The 25392-nt window shown below is 37.1% G+C and overlaps 1 protein-coding gene across 3 annotated transcripts in view; it reads right to left on the bottom strand.

Moving 5' to 3' along the window:
* The window catches only part of BICD1 (bicaudal D homolog 1 (Drosophila)), a 212679-nt gene that overhangs the window by 29489 nt on the left and 157798 nt on the right, over positions 1-25392 (bottom strand). The window contains exons 4-8 of one of the 3 annotated variants that reach the window (XM_012640986.1): positions 24580-25005; positions 9725-10831; positions 4386-4537; positions 1663-1980; positions 485-678 (exon numbers count right to left, since the gene is read on the bottom strand). In XM_012640986.1, coding sequence (XP_012496440.1) covers positions 485-678; positions 1663-1980; positions 4386-4537; positions 9725-10831; positions 24580-25005 — 2197 coding nt within the window. Of the gene's footprint in view, positions 1-342; positions 679-1662; positions 1981-4385; positions 4538-9724; positions 10832-24579; positions 25006-25392 lie in introns of those variants that run through there. The other 2 variants (XM_012640989.1, XM_012640988.1) reach the window with 2 other exon arrangements.

Here is a 25392-nt window from a genome sequence, read left to right on the forward strand (position 1 = left end):
ATTTTCTATACAATGATTGAGGAGACTTTCTGAGTCACTACAAAAGGAAATTAGCCCAACAAGCTTGTGCTAAATATGGCTCCCTTTATTGAAATTACATTACACATGATAAGAGAGAAATGAAAAAATCTGACCAAGGCAGAATCGTCATGAGCTCCCAAATTGCAAATAGGATCCAGGTGTGTGTCCTGCATTGCACTTGTTGCTAACTTCCCTTTACCTATCCCATTCCTTCCAACTCTCAGTTTCCATCCTTGCCTGTTAAAAGGAAGTCCCGGAGACTTCTAAGGAATGACGTCTGGCTGTGTGTAAAGGAGGAAACAGGACGCTAAGTGTAAAGGAGTTTTCACTTTAATTGTAGGTATTGACACATCATCACAGTTAGACTCTGCAGATGGGTGGGTGTGAGTGGCTGGAAAGAAGGGGAGAGTTGTCTATTCAACTAGTTATTTGCATCACATGCACCCAAGGAAAAAATGTTTACCTGGTGGAGCCACGGTTAACCTTTTTTCCTTGCTGAGCCGGTGCCCTTGGATGAATTCATTCATGGAAGGGGGGCCCTTCAGAAGAAATGATTCTGTGGAGGTGGGATCAGGGGGGACTCTTAATAAATTCTGTAGGTAGGAGGCCCCTGAAGTCCTGGGACGGCTCTGATCACAAAGGGAAGGTGAAAATTGTCTTGCAGGAGATCCAAGAAAAATACATATAGGAAACAAAAAAGTTTTACTTTAATTACCTTTCAACGCCTCACCAGTGACAACATTATTTATATTGGCATTTAATTTTTTTAATATGTAAATCAAGATTTTTGCTAATTTTTTTTAGTTTCCACATCAGGATACAACCCTATTGGGAAACTGGTCTGGATGCTGGAAAAGAGATTTATTACGGTTAGTCAGTTTGAACCGCAAATAGAAAATATATGTATTATTTGATTCTTTAATGAAAGCTCCTAAAACAAAAAATTTATCATTAACTGAAAATACAGGGTAAGTAACTCAACAGCCAAGACTCTGGAAAAAGGTCATAAAATCAAGCCACTAAAAACCTTGTAAGTGGTTTCTCTGAGCAGTATTCACATGCCAAACAAAAAAGCAAAAAGCACAAAAACCTGCTTTTAAGAAAAGTACTGTATGTATTTCATTCCATTTTATCTAAACATAGACATCCCCTTTCAGCCAGTCATCAGTTTTGGTCATATGGACAAAAGTTCCCCTAAGAGAACATTTTCATATCTTTGCCCCATTAAAGAGAAGCTGGTAAATAGCACCATTTCCAAAGGTACAATGACTTTTCAAATTATAACCCATGTAGAACACAGCTTCGTTCTTAATATCCACCTTTACCTACCAATTTCTAGGTAGGAAGTAAGGGAGAGGCATATTTGCGCATATAAGTAGCAAAAATATTAACAGACACTTGAAAATTACATTATGATTAGGGTGGGGTTGAGTGGGGCAGGGATAGAAAGGGCTAAATAAATATAATTATCAAAAGGTTTTGATCTGGAAAGATCAACATTAGCAAGGCTCATATATATACCAGCTCCCATTTTTTCTTTTCCTTCCCCTCCTCCATCCTCCACAACAAGAGCACATTAAGTTTTGCAGTCAACTAAAATCTGGCCACTGCACCACACTATGAAGATCGCTGCATGCATACCTTTTCCTCTGAGTGCCACTGCTGACCCGAATGTTGGGTGTCTGTGGGCCCTGACTATGCAGGAGGTAAGTGTCTATGGTGGGCACGGTGACTGATGCTTCCCCACTTACTTTAGGGCTGCCGATCTTGCTCTTTCCAAGTTTGCCTTTGCTGCGTCGGGACTGCTCATGGTCAAACTCTAAGTCCTCCAGCCTCTGGGTCAGGGCGAGTTTTTGCTGGATAGCCATTCGTAACAAAGTGTTTAGAGTCTTCTTCTCGTCCTCTGCAGCTGCTAACTGTCTCTGCATCTCATCCAACTGTGTGACATATTCATCACATCTGGAACCCAAAGAGAAAAGTGGTCAGGGGGAAATCTTGGGGAAACTGAATTTGGGATTTAAGTTGAAAAGTAATGAATTTGACTGAAATTTAGATACTTAGGACACTGGTCTTCCTAGCAGTAGAATGGAGATAACCTATAATAGTGGAAAATTGCAAACAGTAGAGCAGGTTCAATAACTGATGATTCATCCATGCAACGAATTACATATGGGGACATTCTTAACCCCAGGGACAGAGTTATTATGGGGGCTGCTCTGTGATGCCAAAATAATGAACAGTCAAGACTCACATAATGTCCACAGTACCTCAGGTGTGTTACAATAACTCCTTTTATTGTATAACATTTTATCCTTTGGAAGAATGGGATAAGTTTGTTATAGCCTATACCTATGGTATCCAAAATAATAATAATGTATGTAAAGAAGACATTTCCTTATCTATATTTATAGATTTGTTTTAATTTAGTACAGATTGCAGCTGCCACTGTTTTCAATATGGCAGATTTGCCTGAATTAGAAAATTCAGTATTTTCAATGATTTTGCAACCAAATGATAAAGCAATGAGTTGTCAAAGAAAACCAAGATTTGCACAGGGTTTGATACAGAAATAGCAGGCTGTCAGAAACATCTTTATTCAGGTTTCATATTTGTACTGTAGCAGGAAGTGATCTGTTTTCCCCACCAAAGGTAAAACCTGAGCACATACACATTTGGAAGGAAGAAGTGAGGAGGAGGAAAAGCTCATTCTGAGTTTTTTCTGAGTTTATTTACCCACTAAGATATTAATAACAAATATTCTTCATGCACCAGCAGATAGTTAATGACTTCATGGAGTTATCCAAAAGGTACTGAACAAACTTTGAAAGCAGCATAAGCCTAGGGTATTTTAAAGAAAAAAAACAGGCTCTGTAGTGAAATAACTTGAGATCCTGGTGGGTCCCCATTTCTTTAACCTTGAATGTTAAGAAGCAAAGTGGGGATATGTAGACCATGAGAAAAATCAGAGCTTAGTAAAATCCAATGTGAATTTCAGGACTCTGTGTTTATCCTAATTAGTCAGATAACAATATTTTAAAAACACTGTGGAGTAAGGCAGTTACTATAACTGAAAAAAAAATGTCTGTGAAAATGGACAATTTGGGGGTGATAATTCCTATATAAACCAGATTGAGACTTTAAAGGTCTCTTTAAAATTTTATTTCCTTCTCAAAGAGGACATTTATATTTTCTTGATTCTCAGTATAATCCTGATTTATTTCATCAAAGGGGGGGGACATTGTGCCCCGTTCCCATTTTTTATCCTGTCTCCCCATAGTGGGCAGAGATCAACTCATTCTATTCCCCAAATGCCACTGTGCTTTGAGACCCAGAAGCCAGTTCCCTTCAGTTCCTCTGCACCCTGTGGGCTCTGGGGCACTTGGTCTTCTTACTGCCAGCTCCAGGAGATTCAATCACAAAGTATGAGCTTTAGCCTCGTCTCTCCTAATATACAAAGAAAGCCGGAAAGATTCTCGGGGATTCCTATAAAGCCCAGGATCTTTGTTTTTATACTTTTAACACTTACATGTAAGTTATTTACTAAATTTGCAAATAAAGCCATAGTTATTATTTGTGAATTATGTACCAAGTTTGCATCATAGAAGATATATATTAATAATTGGTGGGGTTTTTTCTTTTGGCACTGCATTGTGATAGCAAAAAAAGCATTTCAACAATATATTGAAAATCTCAGGATTTTGAAACCCTTGAATCAATACAGGCTTAACAATCTCATCAAGTTAAAAAAAAATACAGTGGGTCTCATAATAGTACTGGTGGGGGAGGTAAAAATTAGTATTTGTGTAATTAGTTGGGCAATGTGAAAAATTTGGTGATACATATAATTATATTTTAGAAGTTATAATATAATTCATAGTATATTAAACCTAAGTAATTAGCTGATAAGATGAATGTTAATCTTCATTATGAAGGTATCTTCTCACATAATACTAATGGGAAGCATTTTTATATACTTTTATGTACTTTAGCTATAGAAATATATTTCAGTGGTGATAATATAATATTTGGCTATTTTAGGAAGTGGGTTTTTTTCCTTATTTAAAGCTTTTGGGGTGTTCTAATTCTTTTGGGCACATAAGCACTAGGAAAAAATCTATTTTATTTATTTAAAAGTATTTTTATGTAAGAGAATTGCTGGATGCAGTGTGTCCAGGAGAGGGCTCTGGAAAACAGCCTGGAAAGTTCTATTTTAGCTTTGTCAGAGTGGAATCTCATATATTTTCTCCAAGCTTTACAATTCTAGATGACAAACCAAATACACTCAAGATGCATAAAGATGCACATGTGAATTTGAAAGTCTTTTCCCCATGTATCACACCCAACTTTAGGAAGAAAAAACTTACCTTGTTGCAAACATTGCTCTCAGGGATGAGAAAGTTGCAGCATCTTCTTTCAAAGCCTTCAGTTCATTCCTAAGCTTCGTCATGGTTTCAGTCACCATTGCTTTTTCATTTTCATATTTGTTCTTGAGATTAGCTAGCGCCACCTCAGCTGTCTGAAGCAGAAAATCACACTGCTTATGATTTTCATATCAGAAACATCTATCATACAGATTTCTTCATGCTGGGTCTATTATGTTCTTTCATAAATGGAAAGTGAAATTGATTTGGTTAAATTTCATATGAACATGTGCATACTTTAAATACAGGGAAGTTTTTCTTTAATGTCAAGATGTGTTATGAATCCACAATGTGGCTAAATTGCCCTAGAAGCCAGCTGTGAGCTAGAGTCAGTATTGGGAGCTAAAGGAATGATAGTAGTTCAATAAGTATTTAATGCAGGTTGTTGAAGATATGAGACTTTAAGACAACGAGGAAGCCAAAATGAAACTTTATCTGAGAAGAGTTTCATTAACAAGTTAGTAAAGAAGCACAGCTTCCAACTGGAAAATGTTAGAACTCAAATACTGTTATGTCACCTGTGCTCTGTGGGCTTGAAACATAGAACAAGACTTAGACCATTGTCATTTATAACACGAGTATATAATAAACTACAAATCCATGTTATTATATGTTTAAGGAAAAGAAGTGACAAATAACTAATCATTTTCTAAGTCTTTGCATACAATTTATTCAAAACAATGAATTACAGTCAAATTTAATTCTTTAAAATCTCCATAAAAGCAGAGATTCCCAAATGTTGAATGAGCTGAAATATTTGTTTGAATTTGGGATTTGGGTATGTCTGAAGTTACTGGAATTAATAGTGTTTCAAATAAAGAGCTAGCCTGGCACATAGTAGGAAGTAAAAAAAACACACTGACTGAACCAATGCATAAAATCTGCATATATTTAGGGACTGCCTGTTTGATGCATAGGCACGTGGTATGCATATTGAAGCCAAATTAGAAACACATTATTTTTACAAACTGTAAACTACAGCTTTTTGGAGTGTGAAAAATATCCAAACTAATGAAAAAGTCCATTGCTAGTAAAGAAATCAATTACTAACGGGATTTCCCAGGAAGACTACCCTGGTTTTTAACATTTCTTTTTTTGTTTGAAAGGAACAACTTCAAATTTCATATGCAAAGTGCCAACTTCTATAGAGATAATTTTTTTTCTTTTATTAAACCAGTGTTGGGATGGGGTAGTTTGTTAATATTTTGATTCCAAAGTGGCTTCTTATTAGTTTTGATTGAATTTAAGTTTAGATTAAAATGATAAGTTACTCATAAAATACTTCTGTATGTTCTGCAGTGTTAATACTTGGTAGAATCTTCAGAAATATTATAGATTCAGAAAGTTATCCAGAATGCAGAAACTGACCTGCGGAAAAATGGCAGTTGTTTAGTTTTTAAAAAGTTTAGATACATATTCATCTAAAACAGGTAACTAAGTTTAAATTGTGAAATGTAGATGTAACAACTTCGTAAGCACATAGAGTCTCAAAGTCAGTATTCAAGGGGAGGGAAGGGAAGGATAAAAGAAGAGCTAGATCTGGAACATAAGTACAAACTCATTTACTATTTCTGAGAAATGGACAAAAAAAAGACTCAGCTTTGTTTGCCCGTAGACTGTGTGAAGCTTTTCCAGAATGAAGTAATTTTATGTATCTATATCATTAGATTTGCTAGTATCATTCACCACATTTTCCACACACTCCAAAGTTGACTTTCTAAATAAAAAAAATCTTTTTTCTAGCCATACAAAACTTCACAAGCATTCCCTAAACATATCACTGTATTTTGTCACTCCTGTGCCTCTCTACCTACTGCTCTTTTTTTTTTTTTTTTTTTTAGACAGAGTCTCACTCTATTGCCCGAGCTGGAGTGCTGTGGCGTCAGCCTAGCTCACAGCAACCTCAAACTCCTGGGCTCAAGCGATCCTCCTGCCTCAGCCTCCCAAGCAGCTGAGACTACAGGCATGCGCCACCATGCCCGGCTAAATTTTTCTATTTTTGGTAGAAATGGGGGTCCTGAAACTCCTGAGCTCAAGCGATCCCACCCCCGTCCCCCCACCAACCACCATCACCCTGCCTCGGCCTCCCAGACTGCTGGGTTGAGCTACTGTACCTGGCCTCTACCTACTGTTCTTTCTGCCCCAAATTATCTCTTCCTCCTCTGGAAAACAACTCCTTACCCTTCAAGAACAAACCCAAGCATAATTACTTCTGTGAAGTTTTTTCCAACTTCTCTAGGAAACATTAGTTGCTTCCTCTGCAATGTTCCTGTAACTTGGATTACAGTAAGTATCACATCAAATTTTAATTATCTGTTTGTATTCTGACATCCCCAGGAGGCTGTGAGTCCTCTTCTGGAAGGCAGGAATCATGTGTCAGTCTTTTTTAAATCTTCAGTACCTAGCACAGGTTAGTACATAAATGGTTTTTCATAAATATTTACTTACTTCGTCACAAGGCACCACATCTATGAAAAAATCCTAAAGTGTATTAAAAAATTTACAGAGAATACAGAATGCCTATTTTAAAGCAGAGAAATTATCTTTTTTGCTTTTTTACCACAGAAGTCTCACCTTAGTCTTAATAATGAACATTCCACAATGTCTAAATATAGTGGATACCATCTGTCGATACTTGAAGCTATTTAAGGCACAAAAGCATGTCAGCAAGAGGCCCAACATCATTAAAATGTATACCAAATGCACAGCTAGAAATGTATTTTCATTTAATTATTAATGAAATTAATAAATGTAATTTCATTTCATTGCTGAGCCCATGTGGGCTGTGACTTGAATGCAAATGGTACAGGTTGAACATCCCTAATCCGAAAATCCAAAATCTGAAATGCTCCAAAACTCGAAATTTTTGAGTGCCAACATGATGCCACAAGTGGAAAATTCCACACCGGACGGCATGTGACAAGTTGCAGTCAAAACTTTGTTTCAGGCATAAAATTATTAAAAATATTGTATAAAATTACCTCACAGCTATGCGTATATGTATATATGAAATAAATGAATTTCATGTGTAGACTTGGATCCCATCCCCGTATCCATTATTTATATGTAAATATTCCAAAATAAAAAAAATCCAAAATCTGAAACACTTCTGGTCCCAAGCATTTTGGATAAGGGATAATAACCTGTACCAGAAAGCACTGTGAAAATAAAACTTCAGCTAGGAATGCTTTGTTCTACTCTGAATTCCTATGGCACTGTTTAGACCACTCTAAAGTGCTTGATTTGTCCTATCCTATAAGTTCTAGGCATGTGTTGAATTCCTGCTAGATTACTAGTCACTTAGTTTTGCATCCCAACTTACCACCTCCCATGAAATATATAATCAATCAATGCTTGTTCACAAATTAGTCTTTCTTGGTTGATCAACCATTCTTATCTACACCTCTGTTTCAGTTAAGCATCTTGACATTTTTATAGATCTAGTTTTCTAGGTTGTTAATATTCAACCTTCAGGAAGAAGTTAGAGAAGTTATCTGAATGGCTTGACCAAGAATGTCTGAGGATATCATGTCCTTGATAAAGGCTGTGTAAGCCTTATCTGATATGGCATTGGTTATTTATGAACACTCTAAATCACTGGGTCTTTGCATTACAGCAGTAGCAAATTCCTTTATTCTAACCTCAAATTGGAGTCAGATCTCTCAAAAATTCTTCATTCACCCTAATCTTTTCTATTTCCCTAAAGTGAAGGCATAAAATAAAGTCCTATTTTGCCCTTAGGTTTATGTAAAACCTGTTTATAGTGCAAACAATATTATTGATTATGGTACAGATGCTCATTTACATCAATGGATTTATGGGAACTAATGATGAACACTAGAAAGCTGTATTGTAGATGACATAATAATAGTGTGGTTTCCCCCAGATTAAGGCAATAGGAGAAGGTGCTCTGAATCTAAAATTAACCCTCATTTCCCAAAGAGCAAGAGCTCCAATGCCATACTATTCATTGGCACTGCTTGCATTTGCAAGCTGGTATTTGATGCCTTATTGCTTCTCTCTATCAAGATCAACATTTATTCAGCACCCTTCTCAGTTATGTGTCTTTAACAGCTATTTTTTCAGGTAAACTAAACAGAAGTTAAAGTATTTTCTTGTCTGTATTTCACAGCATTCTCACCCAGGTAAAACTCAAGGGTGCAAAACAAGTTCAGTCTTCAAGGAGATCTGGCAATTAGTCAGGTAGGTTCATGTTATACCATGATACTTATCCCAAAAGGACAAGATCTACGGTTAAGAAAAGCTCCCTATTGCTTAAGCTCTGACCCGGGTGAATTAACACCCCAATGGAACCTAAATAATTTCACATATGTGGTCACTGGCAGAGTTAGACCTCATTCTCATATTCTCATTCTCTCATTCTCTCTCTCTCTCTCTCTCTCTCTCTCTCAGTCATTTGCTTGCTAATGTGGCTCCAAACTACAGGGTGTCCCAAAAGTCGCCATACATATGGAAAATGAGAAATTATAGCTAAATGTACCTTTATTTACAAAATATTCATTATGAAATTTTACGAAATTTTTCCTTTGTATGGAGACTTTTGGGACACCCTATATTTAATTTGTTGGTAACAATCTGCCTGGCTTTGTTTATATCACTCAGTTCCCACAGCTATCTTGTCCTTCGTCCCTGAGTCCGACTTAATCATATATCTAGTACTCTTGTTTCTCTAAGTCTGGCATGAAGGACAAGACACCCCTTTTCTATCTTGCTACACCCTAGAAACCAAACCAAACCAACCAGTCTTGAACATGAACCCCCAGTCCCAAAGCTGGGGTCTGGTTATGGCTATCAGACCTCCTTCACCCTGTCTGCACCCAGACTCCCCTCTGTTTGCTCGGGCTGCCTGCCGGGTGTCTGTCTGTCTTGCTTTGTCTCCCTGGTTGATGGAAGCTTCCTTGCCAGCCTGTTCTGCCACCCTCTATCTCCTGTTTCCACACTCCCTGACCGCCAGGCTTCGGCTTAGCCCCTGCCTGACCTGCCTTCCGTATCGGCAAATGCATCTTCTCCTCTGTTCCTGCTTTAACTTCCTCACCACTGCCTTCACATAGGTGGGTATAGCTATCCTCCTACTTCATTCATTCACTCATTTAAAAATCATTATTATTACTTCCTGATCTGGCACCAGGACAGTTTGTTTTATTCCACCACTGACCAAGTATCTGAACTCTCATCTTGATATTGGGTACTGAAAAATATTAAGGAATAAATTAGTTCAGAAAGCTTTGACTAGCACGCTTTCATCAGTAAAATAGGATTACCTGTTTGTTGGCTTTCAGCACTGCCCTCAGTGTGGCGATCTGCTCCCGTTTGGTGCTCAGCAGGGACTTCAGCTTGAGGATCTCTTCCATTAAGGCTTCCTTGTCTTTGTCGATCATGGGGGCCAGCTCCCGTGCCGCTGCTCTTTGACGAGACAGTTGCAAGGACCGGTCCACAGCTTTCTGCAGATGCTTGATTTGGTCCCGGATTATGGCATTAAGGTTGTAAATGTTCATTGGCTCTTTGCGGATGTCACTCGTGTCCAATACTGGAGATGACGGTGGGGCAGTAATAACAGGAGAGATTGTGGGAGTCTTAGTTGGACTTGGTTCTTTGCTGGCCTCTGTATTTTCTTTTGCAACTGGTTCAGATGAGGTCCTTGTTTCTACTGGGGATGACACTGGGGATGACACACCCCGCCTGGCTAATCGTGGGGACAAAAGTCCCCTGGGATCATCAGGCCCTTTCAGGCTGCCACTGCGGGTGACTCTGCTTTGCCTATAGTAGTCTAGCATGACCCTGTTGGGAGTTTCATTATTACACAGACATACATGGTGGTAAAGCTGAGCTAACTCCTCACTAAATGTCACTAACTCATCCTGGGCCGTGTTAAGGGTGTTGTGATTTTCGTTAGCTATGCCGGTCATCTTCTGCAGCTCCTTCTCCATGTGGGCCATCTTCTCACCACTCTCCTTGGTGGTCTTCTCAAGGCTGGTCACCTGCTCATCATACATTTGGATCTTACTCTCATACTTGGCCTTCTCTTCAGTATAGTTTTCCACAGATTTATTATATTTCTCCTTCAAGGCCTTAATTTCAGCTTTCAAATCGATCACCTCAGTAACCGCCACCCTGTATTTGCACTCAAGGATCTCTAAGCCGTTGATGTCCACCTCATAGTCGTGAGCCTCCTCCCCCGAGTCCCGGCCCTTCTCCCCGTCCAGCTCGGCCTTGAGCTCCTTGCTGCTCTGCAAGCCCCTCATGGCATTGACGTGCTCGGTGAGCCGGTGCACCCGCTCGTGCTGCTCCGTCAGCGCCCCCTTGGTGTGTTCCAGCTGCGTCTGTGACTCCTGGAGGTTGGCCAGAAGAATGGCCTTTTCCCGCTCTACCTGCAAAGGCAAAAGAAAGTCTCTGAATGACTTCAATGGGATGCCAGTGGTAATGTAATCCATTCACAGCTGGGCATGTATACATTTAAAATCACTGCAGCAGAGCTGATGTTTCCATTATTTCAAATTAAATTGCAGTATGTTTTCTTATTTCAGCAGTTCTGGTAAGTCAATCTAGAAGTACATAATTCTAAAAGAATTACACCGTGAGTAGTTTTGCATCCAAACTCTCTTGCATTATGCACATATACTCATGAAACTTAAATGTTATTCAAACAATCTCATTTTCATCTTTTAACACCTTGCAGAAAACAACATGACTTTAAGAGATAAGCACAGTACTTGGTGTTTCTTTACTTTGAGAGCCTTAGAGTACTTCTGCTCCTCAGATCATGTGGGATAAGTCTCAATGTGCCTATGAATCGATCATCCCTTCCTTCCCAGAGCTCAACTCCAAATCAGGTTTAAACCCCAAGGCTTTAACTAAATAATGCTGAGTACCTTAACCCATTTAATCCCCAAAATAAACATGCACTAAATTTGATAGTTTTTAATATAAAAGTCAGAAAATATAGAGTTTTAGGGCTAAAAGTACAATTTACGAATCATTTCAATTCCTTTGATACAAAACAGAAACTTTTAAAATTAGTAATTACTTTAAATAATGTGACAGTTTTATTATTATTAATATATAGGTGATGACTATTACTGTGTGATGAAAACTACTCAGGTCTCCATATAAAATACTGTCTCGTTAAACGTAGGTATGTAAGAAATTGTAATCTGAGAATTTTTTTTTTTTTTTTGAGACAGAGTCTCACTGTGTTGCCCAGGCTAGAGTGCCGTGGTGTCATCCTAGCTCACAGCAACCTCAAACTCCTGGGCTCAAGCGATCCTTCTGCCTCAGCCTCCCGAGTAGCTGGGACTACAGGCATGCGCCACCATGCCCGGCTAATTTTTTCTATGTATTTTTAGCTGTCCAATTAATTTCTTTCTATTTTTAGTAGAGACGGGGTGTCGCTCTTGCTCAGGCTGGTTTCGAACTCCTGAGCTCAGACAATCCGCCTGCCTCGGCCTCCCAGAGAGCTAGGATTACAGGCGTGAGCCACCGCGCCCAGCCTAATCTGAGAATTTTTTAAAGCATTTTCTCTCCTTCCATATGGGTAACTGATATTATGAATTAGGAGTTTTAACATATTTATAATGTAAATGTGTTTTTTAACAAGCAAATAATATTGTGTATATTTTCATTATATAAGAGGTATTATGTTGTTCATATCCTTGTGTACTTGCTTTTTCTTTTCTTCTTATATTTCTAATAAACACCATGAGACCTGCTTTAAGGACAATGGATTGATGTTGAATGTCTTTACATCTAAAGGAAGGTATCAATTCAAACTTTCAAACTTCCTGGATCATACATTAAATCCTTTCAAAGTCTTCTAAATTCCTAGAAGGCAAGTAAAATTATTATAATTAGAATATGACTAATATTTTTAAATTAGCATATTACTTTTCGATATATGTGTATATATGTAAACTTATAATACGGTAGAGTAGTATTTTTATGATCCTTTGTGGAGCTTGATGTCCTTCATTTAACTGTCATGTGCAGACAGTCCTTATTTGTCAAGGTTCTAATACGCATAGTTAAAACACCAGTCCCCTCAAACATGGTTCAAATTTCAGTTACCAGATATATTAATTGTGAGCAACGCAGGAAGTACAATCTTTGCTGCGAGCTCTTTAGTCGACAGAATCACTACCTAACATCATGACTAATGGCTGATCACATCACTTACTCAACATCTGCAGTGACTGCTCACTCTGTGTCTGCTATTCAGTTGACTCACAGACAAAAAAGTATGTAGTTGTGTTGTCTTCCTGTCTCCTAGTGATAAACCCATATGATGTTTTACAAAAATGGATTAAAACAAAAAAACAAAGTGTAGCAAAGAAGCAAAGAGTAACCGAGCTGGAGTGAGATTTGAACCAAACATAAATGAAGTTATGAAAGAAATAGCTTTCTTTCATGGGAATGTTGACACTGATGCTGTTTGAGGGACTTTAGATATGCAGCCAAAGGAACCTGGTGGAGGCAAATTTATCAACATAATTGGAAAAACTACAGAAGTTGTTTCAAAAAGGATGAAAATGTCCCAGAGGAAGTGATGCTGGCACATTAAAGGTACTCTCAGAGATATTTCTAGACATCGAAAGTGCAGAGGATAAAATTTTGGAAGCTGTTTCAGACTTAGAAGTGAGGATGACAATTTGCCAAGACATAAAAAACTTCCTGCTGAATGTCATAAATAATATGATGAAAGGAAGGCAAGATTAAACTACTCCTGATAAATTTTTACAAAGAAATAAAATGTAAACTCAATGTTTTTAATATTTTAAATACAATGTACTAAGTAGTTTCACTATTTTGTTCATTTCTCTATACGTTTATAACCAACAGTAAGTTTTCAGTGTTTGACAAAAAACTTCAAAGATCACAAAACAATTGTAACTTTCCCCACTAATTTAGTTTGTTTTGCATGGTTTTATCTTGCATGATCATTTTTACCGCCCTGCACTATTGTGTAAACCAAGGACTGCCAATATAATATCATCGCACATATTAGAACTTAAAATATAGTTTTGGTATTTCAAATTATTATTTAGAGACTTTTAAGTTGTGACTTTGATTTTATGACATAGTGCTTGTCCATATCTATGACAGGAACATAATCCACAAATTACATATTATGGCTGCAGAAACCAAAATATTCCCAAAGAATAGTTATTGTAAGTAAAGAATTAAGGCTGTGGCATCAGAGTACCATGGGGTCAAATCTTGAGACCAGCATTTACTCAGCTATATGATACTGAGCAAGCGTCGGTATAGTGATCTATAAAAGGAACATCATAATACCTGCCTCATGGGAACATTTTGATAACTAAGTGAGACAGTGAACTTAATGCTGAAGGTATTATAATGTTGGCTATTGTTAACAATTGCTTAGCTGTGGCTCAATTCCCATGACCAAAATGCTTCTACATGACAAACATATCTGCTTTTCACAAATTTGTATCTGCATGTATAAAAGCACTCTTTCATTTCAGAGCAAGGCTATATTTGAATACAAATTCTCTTAACTGACTTTTGTTAGTTTATAACAAATTGTATCTCCCTAGGTGAAGATGAATTTACTTACCCAGACTATTGGGCAATAATTCTCAGTGAAAAACCCAAGGAATTATGTAATACAGTATTTCATGAATAGCCAAGTTATTTGAATTTTTCATAAAGGAGATGGAAAATCTACTAGATATTCTAATGTTGCCATTATATTCAATCTCATGAAAATGGATTATTTCAGACGTCTTTTTTTCTTTTTCCCTAGAAAATTAAGTAAATTTGCTCTAAAACGTCTAAACATTATTTAATTAGAAGACATGATTACAGATACAGCTGTTTCCAAAAAGCCCTTCAATAGAAAAAGCCTTTAGATAAAATAAAAATTGGATCAGAACAAAATGCACAGACTGTGTCTGAAGCTTGTTTTAGAGGCAAAAGTGTTATGATGAATGAGGCAATGCCTTTAGAACAGTATTCAATCTGTACTCTGCCAATTCAGATTTAACATAAACATTTTCTAAGCCTAGAAAGATAAATCTACAGGCCGGGCGCGGTGGCTCATGCCTGTAAATCCTAGCTCTCCGGGAGGCCGAGGCGGGCGGATTGTTCGAGCTCAGGAGTTCGAAACCAGCCTAAGCAAGAGCGAGACCCCGTCTCTACTAAAAATAGAAAGAAATTAATTGGACAACTAAAAATACATAGAAAAAATTAGCCGGGCATGGCGGCGCATGCCTGTAGTCCCAGCTACTCGGGAGGCTGAGGCAGGAGGATGGCTTGAGCCCAGGAGTTTGAGGTTGCTGTGAGCTAGGCTGATGCCACGGCACTCTAGCCCGGGAAACAAAGTGAGACTCTGTCTCAAAAAAAAAAAAGATAAATCTACAGTTTCTCCATGACAGCATCTCCAGAAAATATCAAATAGAACATTGTCTCCTTCGTGTATGTAACCTCCATATTATGGTACTGCTTTCTATACTCAATACATTTCTGGTGAAATCAATTGAATAGGGAATCATATCCAAATTATATATATACACACATATATGTATATGTAATATACATATATAAATATATTTTTCTCCTAGACAACTAAGTTTGGTCTGACAAAAAATTACTAAATTACATATAATTTTATAAAACTCCAACATTATATTTTCAGTCAGCTATTAAGGCTTACAGTACCTTAAGCTGTCTTTGGGTATCAAAGAGCAGGTGCTTAACTGTTTAAGATTCATTGTACTTTGAACAAATAAGTACAAAGCACTTTAAAGCTTTAAATGACTTTAGATTTTAAGTGTTACTATCTTAATCTCCATTCGTAAAGAATTTATCCAGGAGAAACATGATGAGTTAATTATAATCTTCTATAGTGACTAAGAATAGCTGCCTCATTTCTCTTCCTATAATCTTTATCTTCTATCTGGAACCGGGAATTTTATTTTTTCACAGTAGGGCTAGCTGTTTTGCCAGAAAACTTTAATGCAGTATTTGTAAACTGTTTAGTCTAATCATTTTTAACTTCACTGACTTTTTACCTTTTAAATAAACATATTTATATGTATTGAGGATTGATAGATTCTTCTGTGAAGGAACAAAAGAAAAGATCATCATCAGAATTAGCACATTTATATTAGGACTTCTAAAGCAAAAGGAATCAAAGCTGTTTTATAAGCTATCAATGTTCATAGCCTTGTTTTTAACATTGTAAAAGGATGAATTTTATTGTACATAAATTATATCTCAAGAAAGCTGCTATTTTTTACCTGACAAATAATAACTGTATATATTTATGGGGTACAATGTGATTGTAGGATGATTAAATCAGGTTAATTAACATATCCATCACCTCACATACTTATCCTTTTCCTTTATGGTGAGACATTTAAAATACACTCTTTTAGGCCGGGTGCAGTGGCTCACTCCTGTAATCCTAGCACTCTGGGAGGCCGAGGCGGGCGGATTGTTTGAGCTCAGTTCAAGACCAGCCTGAGCAAGAGCGAGACCCCGTCTCTACTAGAAAATAGAAAAATTAGCCAGGTGCAGTGGCGTATGCCTGTAATTGTAGTCAACAATCTAAGAAGAGAAGAAAACTTCCTCACTGGGATAAAGGGCATCAATGAAACACCCACATTACATTTGATGGGGAAAGACCAAACATTTTCCTCCGAAGATCAGGAACAAGACAAAGAAGTTTGCTATTGCCACTTTTATTTGTCATTGTACTGAGGTTCTGGCCAGGGAAATTAGGCAAGAAAATCAAACAAAAGGCATGTAGATTGGAAAGGAAAAAGTAAAATTATCTTTATTTGCAGATGACATGATCTTGTATATAGAAATTCTTAGGGAATCTACTAAAAAAACTGATTAGAACTAATTAACAACAACAATAATGTTGCAGGATACAAGATCAATATATGAACACCAATTGTATTTCTGTACACTAGCAATAAACAATTGAAAATGAAATTAATAGAACAATTGTTTTTATAGCACTATCGAAAAATAAAATCCTTAGGAACAGATTTAACAAAAGAAGTGCAAAATGTATCAGATGCTCCTCAATTTATGATGGAGGTACATTCTAATATACCCATCATAAGTTGAAAATATAAGTCAAAAATGCATTTAAGTCTACAAAAGAAAAAGAAAAAAAAAAGAAAGAAAAAATGTATTTAATACATCTAACCTACCAAACATTATAGCCTAGCCTAGCCTATCTTAAATGTGCTCAGAACACTTACATTAGCCTATATTTGGGCAAAATCATCTAAAATAAACCTATTTTATAATAAAGTGTTGAATATCTTATGTAATTTATTGAATACTGTACTGAAAATAAAAAACAGGATAGTCACATAGGTACTCAAAGTACAGTTTCTACTGAATGCCTATTCCTTTCACACCATCGTAAAGTTGAAAAATTGTAGGTCAAACCATTGTTGAGGACCACTGAGAACCATCTGTACTCTGAAAATTGTAAAGCATTGTTGAAGAAATTACAGAAGACTTAAATAAAAGGATGAACATCATTGTTCTTGGATCAAAAGACTTAATGTTAAGATGGCAATACTTCCAAATTGGTCTACATATTCAACGCAGACCCTATCAACATTTCAGCTAGTTTCTTTGTAGAAATTGGCAAACTGATCAAAAAGTTCACATGGAAATGCAAAGGATCCAGAATGGCCAAAACAATCTGGAAAAAAGTTCTTAAAAAAGAAGAAGTGAAATTCTCTATTTCAAAAATTACTACAAAATAACAATAATCAAAATAATGTGGTACTGGCATAAGAATAGACAGAAAGATGAATGGAATAGAATTGGAAGTTTATAAATAAACCCATACATCTACGGCCAATTGATTTTTGACAAGAGTACAAAGACAATTCAACGAGAGAAAGAATAGAACAGTCTTTTCAACAAATAGTTTTTGGATAACTGGATGCCCACATGCAAAACAGTAATGTTGAACTCCTACCTCAACCTCACACTGTATACAAAAATTATATCAAAATGGAAGACCTAAATGTATGAGCTAAACTGTAAAACTCTTAGAAGAAAACTTAGCCATGAATCTTTATGACCTTAGGTTAGGCAATGGTTTCTGTATGACATTCAAAGCACAAGAGCAAAAGAAAAAAAAATAGATTAGACATGTCAAGATTTAAAACTTTTTAGCTGGGTGCAGTGGCATGCATCTGTAGTCCCAGCTACTTGGGAGGGTGAGGTGAGAGGATCGCTTAAGCCCAGGAGATCAAGGCTGTAGTGTGCCATGATCACACTGATGAATAGTCACTGCACACCAGCTTGGGCAACACAGTGAGACCCCATCTCTAAAACAAACAACAACAAAAATTTTTGTGCATCAAAGGACACCATCAAGGAAGTGAAAAACCAACCCACAGAGTGTGAGAAAATATTTGCAAATCATATATCTGATAAGGGATTTGTATCTGAATAAAGAACTCCTACAAGTCAGAAATAAAGACAACTGAAACAAAAAAATGGACAGAGGAGCTGAATAACATGTTCCCAAAGAAGACATACAAATGGTTAATAAGTACATGAAAAGATGCTCGACATCATTACCCATCAAAGAAATGCAAGTCAAAACCATAACAATTCTAGGATCATTGTGTTTTTCTAGGAAAAAACAAACAAACAAACAACAACAAAAAAACCATAACAAGATACTACTTCATACCCACTAGACTGGCTATGCTCAAGAAGGCAGATAATAAGTATTGGTGAGGAAATGGAGAAATCAGAACCCTTATACATTGCTGGTGAGGATATAAAATGGTGTAGCCACTTTGGAAAACAGTTTTCCAAAACTAGCAATTTCCTCAGAATGTGAAACATAAAGTCACCATATGACCCAGCAATTCTAGCTCTAGAATTCCACCCAAAGAATTAAACCACATGCGCACACAAAAACTAGTACACAAATGTTCATAGCAACATTATCCATAATAGCTAAAAAATGTAAACCACTCAAATGTCCATCAACTAATAAATGGTTAAACAAAATGTAGTATATCTATACCATGGAGTATTATTTGGCAACAAAAAGGAATGAAGTGCTAGTATGTTACAACATGGATGAATCCTGAAAATGTTATGCTAAGTGAAAGAAGTCAGTCACAAAAGACCATATATTGTATAATTCCATTTATATGAAATGTCTATAATACAGAAATCTAAAAAGACAGAAAGTAGATCAGTGATTGTCCAGGACTGGAGGTTCAGGGAAAATGGGGAGTGGCTGCTAATAGATACATGGTTTCTTTTTGCTGTGATGAAAATGTTTTAACATTGGCTCTAGTGATGCTCAATTCTGTGAATATATTAAAAACAACTTTAAAAGGGTGAATTGTATGGTATGTGAATTATAAAGGTGTTCTAAAAAAGACCATTTAGACTCTTCTCCTGATTGCGCTTATAAATTCTATTTTGATGTTTATTAATATACAGTAGAAAAAGTAAGGCTTCTGAGAAATGTGTTTTCCTATAAAGTTTATAAAGGACTTTGTACTAGGAAATTGTCACTTTAAGTTTTAAAAGAACTGACCAATCTTGATTTAATTAATTTCATCCCATAAATATTCTGTGAGTCTTTAAGCAGAGATATTTGACTTGTTTGAACTTTCTCTCTCTGTGTTACAACTCCACTTACTAGATTTTTGTGGGTTTTTTGTTGTTGTTGTTGTTATTTTTGAGATAGAGTCTCGCTCTGTCATGCTGGGTAGAGTGCAGTGGCATCATAGCTCACTGAAACCTCAAACTCCTGACTCAAGCAATCTTCCTGCCTCAGCCTCCCGAGTAGCTGGGACTATAGGCGCGCGCCACCATGCCTGGCTAATTTTTCTATTTTTAGTAGAGATGGGGTCTCAAACTTGCACAGGTTGGTTTCCAACTCCTGAGCTCAAGTGATTCTCCCACCTTGACCTCCCAGAGTGCTAGGATTACAGGTGTGAGCCACCATGCCTGGCAGACTTACTAGATTTTTGACTGTGAGCAAATGAGATAACATAGTTGTGGCTTAGTTTCTGTCTATAATATGGGGATAATAATACGATCTACCCCGTACAGTTGTTATAAGCACCAACCAATTAAGCAAACACGTATAAACTGCTCTGAACTCTTATGGAACATACAGCAAATTACCGCTACCACTTACCATCAATCATTACAGGAAAAATTAAAATTGCCTTTACTACAGTGGATCCAAACATAATATGAATCTATTTCTCCCACATCCATGAGGATACAACAAAATATGTTAATTTCAGTTTTTCACAGAAACATTACTGTTTTCTCACACTACATGTACAATTATTATGATATTAATATATCCAGTGTGATACTGAAAAAAAAATCCAAAATGTTTTCTCCTGCTTAGTTTGACTTTATGCAGATGTAAAGTTAAACAGAGGCTACTTATCAAAGGTAGAAATTTCAGCACAAGTACAAAGCACTCCTTTAAGTAGATTAAGTAATTGAGTTAGTTTTTCTAGACAGATCTACTTATTTTCATTCTAATAAAACTAATTAAGATACTTGATTGTTACTGGAAAATGTCAATTATAATCTGTTTGAAATAATGAGGTCTTGAGGGCCCCAAAAACTCAAAATAATTTATCCAATAATACCCTGAAAAATTTCTCTTAGTGAATAAAAGATGACACTAATTGAGCTGTTCACCATCAAGGACTATTGTCAAGTTTATAGAACACTTAGGTTAATAAAATGTTTTCTTACTGTATTTTTTGTCCATAGGCTTCTGTGTTATGTGAAAGTTAGTATAATTAGCTAAATTTAAAACATTTCTTGTAATTTACTCCATAACCTAGAAAGACATACAGTTTAGTAAAATATGGACTCCAATTTTCTCTGGGAAAAAAGAACTCCGTAATTTAGATACAGGCTCACCATCGCCTGCCTTTTCCCATACTTTCTACGATTTATGTTTATATAAAGTGGTAATAGGGACCTTCTTGGCACCTCAGAAACTGATGGCAGTTTCCAGAACAATAACATAAAATGTTATGACTTATACATAGTTTCATATTTACCATCCCATTTGGTCTTCACAATTCTACAAAGGAGATGCGGCACCATCAACAGGGCTTCAATGCATGAATCTGCAAGTTGTATGTGATATAACTCTAGGAGACACTAAATTGTAGTAGATACAGATTTTTATATCTGTTGTTACTATTTCCCAGCAGATGGCAGTATAGCATCTTGCAGAAGGGGACCTTTTTTTTTTTTCTTTTTCATAATTCCAACAAAGGCACGGTAGAGACTAGTGGTAGGGCTACTGTATTACCTTTCCCTTTATGAATGAGCCTCAGAGAAGTGAAGCAACTCACCCAACATTCCTGATAACCAAGGCAGAAGCATAATTTTTTTTTTCTGGAACCAGGTTAAGTAAATACCTATGGATGGGAAAACATAATTTATGTGCATAAATGGAGCTTTGTAAGATAAGAAAAGGCCAGTAGGGTATGGCCTAGGTATGCTGTTTTTTAAAGGAGTTCTTTTTTAAAAAAAAAAAAAATTATTTATTGTAATTGACAATAAAATTGTATATATTTATCATGTACAACATGATGTTTTAAAATATGTATACATTGTGGAAATTGAGCTGATTATAACATACCGATTACCTCACATACTTATCATGGTTGTGGTGAGAACACCTGATATCTACTCTCTTAGTGATTTTCAAGAATACAATACATTGGTTTTTTTTCTTTTTTTTTAGCAGTTTCCAGCAGACTCCAAAATACATTGTTTTTAACTATAGTTACCACGTTGTATAAGAGATCTGTTGAACTTATTCCTCCTATCTATCTTGATCAAAAGGAAGAAAATATTAAATGCTGTATATTGCCTGGTTTAGGGTGTTATATCCCCACCTGTGAGCGTCTACATTGTCACAATGTCAAAAACTGTCAAGTTGGATTTGGAGGCACTCAGCATTCTCTCAGATGCAGTGTTTTGGACCCACACCAAAAGAAATCCTAAAGCATAAGGGGACTATGAAAATACAAACTGTCACATTCCAAGCATGCTGATGCCATAAACTGAAATATGAAAACTCAGAGCTGCCCAACAGCATAGCAAGTGCTACACTGACAACAGCCACAGTATCAAAATCCAAAAAGGGTGAAATAAAAGTGTTACCATAACTCACTTGGTGGCAATATTCAGGCAGTTCTAAACTCCTGGGGCAGCCATACTGCACCTGACTGATGCGAGGCCTTTTATGGTCCTAATTTTTCCCTCTGGGTGTGAACACTCACTACAGAAATGTTCATATTATTGGATCACTGGGTGCTGCATCTGACCCCACTGGGGATATCACAACATATACGGCATATGCTGCATATTATCTTTCCACATTCTGAAAATTTAATTTCAAAACACATCCAGCCCCAAGCATTTCAGATAGCTATACCTAAAGTGCATTCGATCGGCTCCTCTTCAGAATGTCCAGAACAGTGGTACTGATACACAGTATATGCTTTATAGTACATAAGGACTGTTGTTTATAAGAAGTGCTGTGTTATTATCAAGCCTCATTAATATCAAAGCCAATTACAATAAATCCTAGGCAATGTATCCTGTAATATTTTTATAATTTATTTATATAAATTAAACCCAAGGGAGTGCATAGCTAAGGAAAAGCAATCAGAAATAATTCATGAGAAGATATACCCTGTTACACTATACTCAACAGTTTGAATAAAATATATTAGGAAATGCTGAAATGCTTTTTAAAAAATGCTGAATACAAGAAGACAAATGGTTACTCTGCCTACAACTAAAATTAAAAGTTTATGTTGTTGGTGTGAGGCTGGGAGGTGCAAAGCCCTTCCCGTGTTGAGTCTGGTTTTCACAACTAGATTTGGAGCAAACTTTGGGAAAAAGGACCCTGCCTGTGGCCCCTCTACGTCTTTGCAAACTGTCCACATTAATTAGGTACTGATAAAAGATATGAAGGTACACAGATTCTGGTATATCGAGGGAGGGTTTACCCAGCAAAGTTTTTCTCGCTCTACATTTTGCTAAATGAACATCCCTTTTCAGACCTTCTCACACTATGAAACTTACTTTTTTTTTTTTTGAGATAGTTTTTCTCTGTCGCCCTGGCTAGAGTACAGTGGTGTCATTGTAGCTCACTGCAACCTCAAACTCCAGGGCTCAAGCAATCCTCTGCCTCAGCCTCCAGGTGCACGCTACCCCCACCTGGCTAATTTTTCTATTTTTTGTAGAGATGGGATCTCACTCTTGCTCAGGCTGGTCTCTGAACTCCTGGCCTCAAGCAATCCTCCTGCCTCGGCCTCCCAGAGTGCTAGGATTATAGGCATGAGCCATCGCGCCTGGCCAGCCACACTATTAAACTTATTTCTGGATTCAAATTAAACAATATAAGAATAAATTCTTTTAGCAGCCAAAAGTGCTGGGCAGGTAAATTGCAGGATATATTAAATCTTGAAATAGTATTAAAAATAAATCTATTAACAAATTCACTTCATTGGCTCTCTAGTCTCTTACTTCTTCTGCTAATTACATTTTTCAGTCATCATTTCTGCGGAGGCAGAAAATTATAAGCTCTGTTTGCTATAAAAATAAGTGTTGCCAGAGTCTTAACAGACTCCAGTTATCAGCTGTATATGAAGAATCTTGGAGGGATAGGATTGCGATCGAATATTAAGCCTCAAATGTAATCACTTAACAAGCATGTTAAACCAGATTCCTGGTTTGGTAGATCTACGTGGAACCCAACAATTTGTAGTACAAATAAGTCCCCAGGTGATGCTGCTGCTGTCCTCAAACAACTTTCCCCTAGGTGTGGCAGGGAGGCCAGATGCTAAACTAGAAAGCTATTTCACAATGAGGTAAGGTTAAAGGCTGGGAGTCTTCACAAGGTATTTGATTTGAAGATGTTAAAAAGTTAAGGCTTGCTCTCTGGGAGGCCGAGGCGGGCGGATTGTTTGAGCTCAGGAGTTCGAAACCAGCCTGAGCAAGAGTGAGACCCCATCTCTACTAAAGTTAGAAAGAAATTAATTGGACAACTAAAAATATATAGAAAAAATTAGCTGGGCATGGTGGCGCATGCCTGTAGTCCCAGCTACTCGGGAGGCTGAGGCAGGAGGATCGCTTGAGCCCAGGAGTATGAGGTTGCTGTGAGCTAGGATGACGCCACGGCACTCTACCCCAGGCAACACAGTGAGACTCTGTCTCAAAAAAAAAAAAAGAAAAAGAAAAAAGTTAAGGCTTAGCTTGGAATAAGAATCCTTTGGTTTCAGATTTATACCTATTCTGTAATCATACAGTATCCTGGCTAATGTGTATATAGGAAATTTATGTCTTTTTTTTTTTTTTTTGAGACACAGTCTCACTCTGTTGCCCGGGCTAGAGTGCCGTGGCTTCAGCCTAGCTCACAACAACCTCAAACTCCTGGGCTCAAGCGATCCTCCTGCCTCAGCCTCCCGAGTAGCTGGGACTACAGGCATGCGCCACCATGCCCGGCTAATTTTTTCTATATATATATATTTAGTTGTCCAGATAATTTCTTTCTATTTTCAGTAGAGACGGGGTCTCACTCTTGCTCAGGCTGGTCTTGAACTCCTGACCTTGAGCGAGCCACCCGCCTCGGCCTCCCAGAGTGCGTGAGCCACCGCGCCTGGCCAGGAAATTTATGTCTTTTAAGGCTTAAGGAATTCCTGTGCAATGTAAACATTAATCTAGAAGCTATATATAACTGCTTGTGATAGAAAACTGCATTTTCTGTCATTTCACTTGTGTGTAAAGCTTTCGATTTCTCTTGTTAGTCAGAAACACATCAAGGTTCTGTCTTTTCTTACACTTGATTAAAATTTAATTTGTGGCTCTAAGAACTTTGTTCCTTAAAGGGATGCAAATGAGAAATTTCTCTTCAACATCCCTTCTGTCACGTCTTCCTAAAATATCATACTTTCAAAGTTTCTGGTGGAAGAAGCAATATTTAAAAAACTACTCTGGAATTAAAACATGAGAATCAGAAATCCCACAACATGCTACCTGCAATCTACAAGAAATTCACACTAGCAGCCCTCAACCAAGTTCTTACCTGCATAAGCTGCTGCTTCAATTTCTGTATTTCTGAAATGTTCAGCTCACTGAATAAGTCGGAGACAGGGTGCAGAGACTCTCCTTTCCTTAAGGTGGGAGTCCGATAGTCTCCGTTCAATTTCACAAGAGGTCCATGGATATGCCCATTCATTTTGTCATCATTGTTTGGTTCACTCCCGTCCTCGGCAAACTTGAGTCCATCTACCGAGATGCTGATGTGGTTATCATTGAGGGTGATGTACTGGGAGAGCTCCTTCCGCAGGTTGTTCTTTTGCTCCCTTTCATTTTTTAAAGTCTCAAGGGCTTCCTCCAGCTGGTGCTCGGCGATCTCTTTCAATCGGATGGCATCTTCCAGCTGGCTGTTCAGCAGCACTGTCTCCTCCTCAAATCGCTTAATCTCATGCTTTAAGCCTTCATACTCAACCTGAATCAGATAGGATAAAGATGATTCATAAAACTAAAACTTGGATCTTACGAAACTGCCATGAAACACTCTAGTGGACCTAATCAACAAAAAAATACATAACACTAGTCTACAAAATAATTCATAAAAAGCACATAGAATACCATTAAGGAATGGTTTCTTTAGAAATTATATACTATATGTAATTAGATATTATAATAATGTAATATAAACACATATGATGTATAATTAGATATAATGATATAAATGTACATAACTATATATATAATTTAATTCTTAGCAAAGATGAAACTGTCTACTGTCTTATAATTTCTTTTAGAGGATCCAGTGGTCAAAAGGGGGCACTGTTTGCCATAAATTAAACCCAAGGGAGTGCATAGCTAAGGA

The sequence above is a fragment of the Propithecus coquereli genome, unplaced genomic scaffold (assembly GCF_000956105.1).
Source record: "Propithecus coquereli isolate 6110/MARCELLA unplaced genomic scaffold, Pcoq_1.0 Scaffold16, whole genome shotgun sequence".
Lineage (NCBI taxonomy): Eukaryota > Metazoa > Chordata > Mammalia > Primates > Indriidae > Propithecus > Propithecus coquereli.